Source organism: Cebus imitator, unplaced genomic scaffold (assembly GCF_001604975.1).
Source record: "Cebus imitator isolate Cc_AM_T3 unplaced genomic scaffold, Cebus_imitator-1.0 Scaffold232, whole genome shotgun sequence".
NCBI classification, from domain to species: Eukaryota; Metazoa; Chordata; class Mammalia; order Primates; family Cebidae; genus Cebus; species Cebus imitator.
The window spans coordinates 2,578,502-2,587,523 of record NW_016107547.1 but is presented as its reverse complement, the minus strand read 5'-3'; the positions used below and the strand labels follow the sequence as shown (position 1 = coordinate 2,587,523).

The following is a 9,022-nucleotide window of genomic DNA, read 5'->3' as shown; positions in this document are numbered from 1 at the left end:
AAAAAAAAAAAAAAAAAAAAAAAAAAAAAAAACTTCAATGTGTTTTGGCAATACTGGCAGAAAACGACTGTTATCAAAATGGAATAAACCAATTTGTGTCCAAATATAAAACTAGCTACACCCCATAAATCTAGAGCTTTATGTATATGCAACACAAAATATATGCTCAGAGTTTTATATTACTACTCCTGGATGTGAAAATCGTGTTTAAAAAGAAATTTTTACGATTTATTTAGTAACAACATGAAGTATCTATACTAGGGTGCTTTGAGTTACTTCCCTTAGAATTGGAGAATCATAGACCTGGACATTAAAGAATTTAAATCCCAATTTTGCTACTGTTTTGATGACTCCATTATTACGGGCTTGAGTAAGAACAGATGTGGGGTGTTGTATAAAGAAAAACAGAATTTTACATTCATAATTTTCCACTATTCCACTTCTTAAGTTATGGTTGAGACAGTATGGAGTACAGTTTAGTGTATATTTTTAAAAATAAGCTATTATTAACTTTTTAAAAAAAATTACATTGTCAAAGACTTCTAAAAATACCTAAGCCTTTAAAGATTATTGAGCATTCAGTTATGTGACTGCTGCCATCATGTGGTAATGCTGTAAAACTACAGTTATAAGTACACGTACTCCTTTTCCTAATTTTAGTAGCACAAGCAGTTAAACTATTATCAAATTAAGAATAAATAAAAGCCTCTCAGTTGTAACATTCAATATACACAAGAATGCTATAAAATCACTATAAATAAAAAATCACTATTGGGCTGCTACTTTTCTCTAAATGTGAAATGTCATAGTTAATACTGCTGTTTATTTTAGTAATCTGAAGAACACCTTTTTGCAAATCTAGTATGTAACTAAGGAAACAAATGTTAAAAGTTCTCCTGACATTAGACAAATACATAAAAAAATGGTGATCCTAACTGCCCATATGAATTTTGATCATAGTTAACCACTTCAATTTCTTAATTACTTTTGTTGGTGTTTCATCCAAATGGGGTCTGATTTTAGTTTTGGGAAGTACCACAGTAGAGACAGCATGAGATTATTAACCCAAAAGGAACTGGCATCAAATTACTACTCAGACACTTACTAACTGTATAACTGAGCAAAGTCACTAAACCTACTCTTCAGTCTCAGCTTGCTATGGTATGAAAGTGGAAATCCCATTACCTTTCTCACAAGGTTGCTGAGAATCAAAACAAATTATATTTAGCATAGTGCCTGTCACCCAAGCTCTCAACTCCTACTTTCCATACTTTTCATTTCAAAGTGCTAGTCAAGGTGCACTAGAATATGAATTCCTTAAGGACAGGGAGAGTGTCTTATTCACTTTAGCACCAACTTCTGTTGTAATAAATTGCTGAATGAATGCATTTCATCACACCTGCTTGAAAATACCCTTTTAACCACCCCTCATCACAATCACTACCTTCATGTTTTATTTAACGAACTAGAATAATACATAGTCTTAGATTAATTATCAAGAAAACCACATACTTCAGTGTGCAGTTAAACTGTAGACTTATGAGTGGGATAGGTCACTTAGATACTATAAAGTCTTGCTACTCAAAGTATGGTTTGCAGACCCGAAGCATTGACAGCATTTGTTAGTAATGCAGAATCTCAGATGTAGATGCACACTTAAGACCAATCAAAGCGGATTCTAAATTTTTTTTTTTTTTTTTTTTTTGAGACGGGGTTTCCGCTTTTTCTCTTTGTTTGGAGTGCAGTATTGTGAACACAGCTCACTGCCACCTCAACCTCCTGGGCTCATGCGATCCTCCCACCTCAGCCTCCTGAGTAGCTGGGACCACAGGTACGCACCCCCAGGCTTGGTTAATTTTTTTACTTTTTGTAAGGACAGGGTCTCACTGTGTTGCCCAAGCTTGTCTCAAGCTCTTGGACTCAAACAATCCTCCTGCCTTTGCCTCCCAAAGTGTTGAGATTACAGGCAAGAGCCACTGCGCCAGGCCCCTTGATCTTATTAATATAACATGTTAGTGTGAATTAGTTTCTCAAAATAGTTCTAAAAGCTATCTGAAAGCAGATTATGAGGTGGGAGAGGGCAAGGAGGGAATGGTAGAAATTGGGCATAGAAGGCAGGCCTTAGAGGATGGTATAACAGTCACTTGAGGCTGGAGGTGTGAGGAACATAAAATGGGTAGATACTAAGAAGGAGATGGCAGGACATTTAAATGATTCATTCGTTTGACAAAACTAAACATCTACCGTGCTGGGCAAAACTAAACATGACTAACATCGTCACTGCCTCAAGGAGGTCAGTCTAGTGAAGGATGAGGGCATGTAATATCCTATCTCACTACGCAAGTCTGGTAATTATTATAATCAAATATATACAAAGAGTTAAGGAAGCAGAGAAAAAAAAAATATCTGCGGAAGTCAGCAAAAATTCCACAGGTAATGTCTGAATTAATATTAAAGGAAGACTTTACTAGGAGGAAATAGAACTCCTGGCAGAAAAAAGTTTATACAAAGTTACGGAGTCAGGAAAGAGTACAGTGTATTTGAGAGGAGCTACAAGATTTGATATGGCTAGAGCACAGAATACATGTAAGGAAAAGGTCAAGGTTAAGGGAGCAAAGGAACCAGATCATAAAAGGCTTTGTTTGCTAGGCTGAGGAGCTAGAAGTTTCTTCCTAATGGCAATTGGGGAAAAAAATCAATAGAAGACTTAGAATGTTAAGTGAGAGAATACTAGATCTGCATTTTTAGAAAGATGACCCCACAAGAGATATAAAGGAGCAGTGGGACCACAATGTCAGCTTAAAGGCTTTGCAACAGCCCATGTGAAAACTGAGGAGGACCCAAATCAAGGAACTGTCAGGGAGAATATGGCACAGGGGACTGATAGAAGAGGTACTTAAGAAAAAGAACTGACAAAGCCCAATAATAACCAATTAAGGATGATGGGAGTTGTAACTGATTCTCATCCTAGACAGCCTGGTACGCTTCTCTTCATTATCAAAGGCTTTGTTCAAGTTCTCATTATTTTTCACCATGCCTTTATATTACAATTATGCCCCTCATTCATCCTGTCTATCAATAAATGTTAAGGAAGTCTTTCTGAAATACAATTCTGATCATAAAAATCCTTCAATGGGCAACCCATTGAAGAACAGTACAAACCTGGAAGAACAGTCCAAATTCCTTAATATTCAAGTCCCAGTCAGCCAGGATTCAAAAGTACTCTTCTAATCTGTTACCACTATTGTATCACTCTCTTCCCCTCCCACTGAAATCCTGCCTGCCTGCCTCTTTTTCTCACGCCCAACTGTTTTCATCTATTCTCAGTATGCTACCCCAGGTCTTCAACCTCGAACTGAGAGACTGCCTATACTTTTGATTTTGCAATCCTGGAGTACATTTAAATTAAACCTACTGATTCATCCATAATTGAAGCTGGATCAAAGAAATCAGGCTTCAGTTCTGTTCTCTCTCGTCTGTTCTTTGATGGTGGCTAAAGGAAAAAAGGAAATAAGTTGACATTAGCTATATCTACAAACCAGATAGTAACTCAAAATATCCAAGTTAAGTGTTCACATGGCCTATATGATTGTAAGTGTACCTCATACAATATTTTAAATACTCATGGAAAATTGTCCTGAGAGACAAAAACCAAAAAAACTCATTTTTCCTTTTACTTTAAAAATCACTCTCTCGGCCGGGCGCGGTGGCTCAAGCCTGTAATCCCAGCACTTTGGGAGGCTGAGGCGGGTGGATCACGAGGTCAAGAGATCGAGACCATCCTGGTCAACATGGTGAAACCCCGTCTCTACTAAAAATACAAAAAATTAGCTGGGCATGGTGGTGCGTGCCTGTAATCCCAGCGACTCAGGAGGCTGGGGCAGGAGAATTGCCTGAACCCGGGAGGCGGAGGTTGCGGTGCGCCGAGATCGCGCCATTGCACTCCAGCCTGGGTAACATGAGTGAAACTCCGTCTCGAAAAAAAAAAAAAAAAAAATCACTCTCTCAAACCATTTTCCTTTCAAGGCACTAAATTATACCATTCTAAAAATTTAATTATTTCTTTAAGAAGAATACACCATAGTTTACTAAAAAGAATGAGAAGACTTGACTTAGAGTATCAACTTTCCTGTTCACTAGTTTTGCCTTGGGGAGAGTAAGCTTTAAAATCCTCAATCCTCTCAACCTACCTCACAAAGTTGAATGAGATATGTAGCAAAATGAAATATACAGAACCATTATGTATATGATTAGCCCTAATCACATAATTATTAATAAAGAATATGCTTCTGCATTATTTAACTTCCTTCGAAGTTTAAGTAATTTTACTTCATTATCTGACATGGAATTTGTCTCAACAGGTAGTATTAAGTTAATATACTGTTTTAATAATGGTAAATAAATAGAAAGTTATGAGGTGATATACTTTTATACTAACTCGTATTTTTTAAAATGCATAATCATTAAATAATGGATTTTCATAGTCAAATTATTATTAATCAAAATATACCCTTTAAACCTATATATTCCTAAATATTTTTTTTTTTTGAGACAGAGTTTCGCTCTTGTTACCCAGGCTGGAGTGCAATGGCACAATCTCAGCTCACTGCAACCTCCGCCCTCCGCCTCCTGGGTTCAAGCAGTTCTCCTGCCTCAGCCTCCCGAGTAGGTGGGACTACAGACATACGCCACCATGCCCAGCTAATTTTTTTTTTGTATTTTTAGTAGAGACGGGGTTACACCATGTTGACCAGGATGGTCTCGATCTCTTGACCTCATGATCCACCCGCCTCAGCCTCCCAAAGTGCTGGGATTATAGGCGTGAGCCACTGCACCCGGCCTATATCCCTAAATTAACCTCAGAAGCAGACAACCTTTATCATCTTAATCTAGGATCTACCACCTTCACCAACCTTACTCTCTTCTAAATCCCCTCCCATATACCTAAACCCCTGGCAACTATTTCACTTAATATTTTCACAAAACTTATTTTTCTTGCTAAGTATTTCTCTACTCTAATAAATATTCAACGTGATTTTCAAAAGATCTAAATTGAAAATCTTACAGAAATCCTTAGGTTTCTTACCAAATCTATATCCATGGTGTCAAAATCCATTCCCTCATTAAGATCCTCAATCCTCCCTTCTGAGGACATCATAACATCTTCAACAATTGGCTCTTCATCATCTTCCATTAGACTTGTGCCACGCCGACTAGAGAAATATAAAACAAAGTCAAGATCTGAACTAATGTAATGACTATTAATATATAGGCAGCAGTATGTGGCTCCCTATATTCAAGTATAATGGAAAATGGTGGAAATAAAGGTCAGGGAGAATGATTAGGCATTGATTATGTCATCAATGATGTCAAAACCCCAATGTTCACTTGTCTAAAAATGCTAAGGAATTACGTTTATTCTACATTACTTCAGTACATTTAGCTTTATAGTTCTGATATCCCATATACAAGGTTCAATGAGAATTTCCCACATGGGGACATACAAGATACCTCAAATCCTTTTTGAAAGTAGGCAGGGTACAAATTAATAAACAAACATAAAACAGAGACCAAAAAAATGACATTTTCAGAATACATATATTTTCATCAATATATAATACTAATTTTACCCATCACTCCCTCATTCATTTAGTACGTAATGTGTACCACTCATGTGCACACTCACACACAATGCCTACTACGTGACAGGCTTCTATTGTATCCTATGGATGCTTAAAAAAAAAAATGAATAAGACTAAGACATGATTCCTGCCCTCAAGGAGCTTACAGTCTACAATGGTAAACAGAGATAAACAATTAATTATGACAAAATGTGATAAATATTACAACAAAACAAGGCATCAAGTATTATAAAGATATACTAAAGGGATTAATTCTGCCACAGGAAGAAAGGAGGAACACTCAGGCTGAAACTCAATTCATGTGCCCTATGAAACTCAATACTAAGACATATATAGAAAAGCTCTCTATGTTATTACATAATTATGGGGAATAAATTAAGTTCACAAATTAGCCCAGATAAGCATAAAGTAGCCAATATAATAGTGAAATTTAGTATGACTTGTTTTTCCCCAGTTTGGCCAACATTACCTTCTTTTCTCATCCAAAGACACCCCCACAGTCAAGAAAATTGCCAAAACTCCAGCAATTATTCACTGAATGCTTACAATTTACACAATACTATACTGGTTCTTAAAAGATATAAAGATAACAAGATATGATGTCTGATCCATGTTACCTGGACAAATATGTTTATAACGGTCATTATTTCCTAACAATTCTGGATAGAAAGACAATTTTACTATATTTTGTGGAGGCAACCGTGAAGGAAATATATGGGCTGTATGGACCATGTGACAGAAAAATCAGAAAGCCATTCTGAATTTTGTTTGAAGTACAAGGAAGATATATGTGATTTAAGCTATGAAAAATAAGAAAGATAATCTAGAAGTATTTTTAGTTATAGGGCAGATACCATTATAGAAAAATCATTGTTAAGATGAAAATACTTTAGCATCCCAGGCAATAGATGTCTTATAGTACAACCACCAAAGAATCCTCTGGTAATAAGTTATTTAACTAAGATAATTTCTTGTAGTTGCCAGGGGGGAGATTAACTATAATTTGGAATTAAAACAAAACTGCAAACAAAAGAATAATGATAAATGGTACTCAGTAATGAGATGCTATAGAGAATCTTAGGAACCCATGTAATGTTTTATGGGGAGAGATATAGACCAAATGATTGCATGGCAGAATTCTGGAATTTATGGACTGGTGACTAGTTAAAATCCAAGAAATTAGTTGTAGGATCCAGCATAAAATAAGAACTTATATTAAAAGGAATGTGGCCACAAAAACAGAGAAAAGGGGATAGAAGCATGTGATAATATAGATGATGACCATGTTAACCAAGTCAGGATGACAATCTATATGTATAAGAGAGTAAACCTTGTGGCTCCAGAGGTTAAGACCACTATGGCGGTAACTAAAGTAAATTTACGCAGGCCACCAGTCACAGTGAATGATCATTTTATAAGAAAAACAGGTAAAATTCTTATCTAAAAACCAACAAAACAGAACAAAATATAAATTTTTAAAAAAAGAGGGTAACAACTACTGCCTCCCAATAGTAAAACTTATACATTATAAATACAATGCTTTCAAACTCAAAAACTTAATCAGAATCATCACATTTTTCCCTGTATACCAATCAAGACATTTTAAAAAATTATCTAAATACTGCTTGTCTGCCACTTGTTCTGGAACCAAAGCTAATGAAGATTGCAAAAAGATTTATAAAGTTATCATACATAATCCAGTAAAAACGAAGTATTTAAAAGGTAAACTACATTTTTTTCAGCACTGAACATTTATTCATCCAATGAACATTTACTTAGCACCTTTTATGTGCCAAGCACTGACAGGCAATGAATGTGGTCCCTGCCCTTGAGGAGCTCACAGTCTAGACAAAAGGGACAAACTCATAAACAAATATTTACAATACAACATGGCAAGTTCTATAAGAAATATGGATATACATAGTGTTATGGGAGTATAGATGACCAAAGCTTCAGTTAAGGTGACACCTGAACTTGTTCTTTTATGATGATTTTACCAGCTGCCAGGGAATAGGAAATGATACTAAAATGTAGGCAGGGGCCATATTTTGAAACATCTTGCATGCCATGAGCTAAGGAAGTCTGGAGTTTATCCAGCAGGCAATAGGGAGCCACAGAAAGGTTTTAAGTAAGAGTTACATGGTAAGATTTTTATTCTAGAATAGTAATTCTTGATGGCGGTGTGAATGATGGAGTCGGGGGAGGGTGAAGGGAAAGGTTTGGTGAGAAGATAAATGGGAGATTTGAGGGAAGAAAACCAGTTAGAAAGCTAATACAATAGTTCAGGTGAGAGATGAGGGCCTGAACTAAGTCGGGAAAATCAATTAGGACGTAACAGAACTGTATTTTTAATGCTGTGTACCAAAATAAACAAGGATTGATTATTTAAACTTTTCCAACAGATCAACCTAAGATTGGTCCTTTGGCTAACTAGGTAATATTTAAATTAAAATATTTTGTTTTTCTGTTGGAAAGACCAATTTTTAGTTCCTTGATTATTTCAGCTTAAGTTACTCTAGAGAGTTTGCTGAAATTTTTAAATAAGGCACACATTAAAATGTTAAAATGAATTAGTGAACTTCCTAGACTCAGACAATAAGGCACTCTCACTTACATGGCATGCTGAAGATTAGTTCGCAGTTTAACATAGCTCATTGCTGCTCTCTCCTGCTGTTGCCTTGCTTCCTCTTGTTGTCTTTGAGCTAACATCCATGTTACCTGCGTGCTTCAAGGAGAATTTTATTCTTCTTTTAACTTAACTTTTTCTATGTAATTAATAAAGTTACAGTACAGAAAATGTACAAATGTACTTACTTATAATCAAGAGGAGTTTGATGATGTTCAGTCTGCATTGGATAGACACTCATGAAGCTATCCTCAGGCCGTAATCTTTTGGGCTCTCTCATAATAGTGGAGGTGAGCTGTGGTGTCTGCATCATAACAGGGGTGTGCAGTGTTTGTTCTCTGCTTAACCACATACTATCACTACTACTACTTTCTTCAGCTGGAAAAGAAAATTAACAACAATGAGGTTTAGTCACTAATTTTGACTATTCAGATATCTAATACAACCTGTTCAGATCAATAAACATCTGTTGCTTTCCACATGCTAGTCATAGGAACAGGGGAACAAAAACCTAAGGGGCAGTCCCTGACCCGGCCATAGAGTCTAGTTGTAAACAAAAACAACCAGGCAATTAAAACACAATGCGGTGGCCGGGCGTGGTGGCTCACGCCTGTAATCCCAGCACTTCGGGACACCCAGATGGGCAGATCACCGAAGGTTGGGAGCTCGAGACCAGTCAACATGGAGAAACCCCGTCTCTACTGAAAAATACAAAATTAGCCAGGCATGGTGGCACATGTCTGTAATCCCAGCT

At 36.4% G+C, this 9,022-nt stretch overlaps 1 protein-coding gene across 1 annotated transcript in view; it reads right to left on the bottom strand.

Moving 5' to 3' along the window:
• Positions 1-9,022, bottom strand: part of STAG2 (stromal antigen 2) — a 142,758-nt gene that overhangs the window by 3,908 nt on the left and 129,828 nt on the right. Inside the window, exons 29-32 of the mRNA XM_037727480.1 lie at positions 8,457-8,646; positions 8,257-8,367; positions 5,087-5,213; positions 3,416-3,493 (exon numbers count right to left, since the gene is read on the bottom strand). Of these exons, the coding sequence (XP_037583408.1) occupies positions 3,416-3,493; positions 5,087-5,213; positions 8,257-8,367; positions 8,457-8,646 (506 nt within the window). The remainder of the gene's footprint in view (positions 1-3,415; positions 3,494-5,086; positions 5,214-8,256; positions 8,368-8,456; positions 8,647-9,022) is intronic.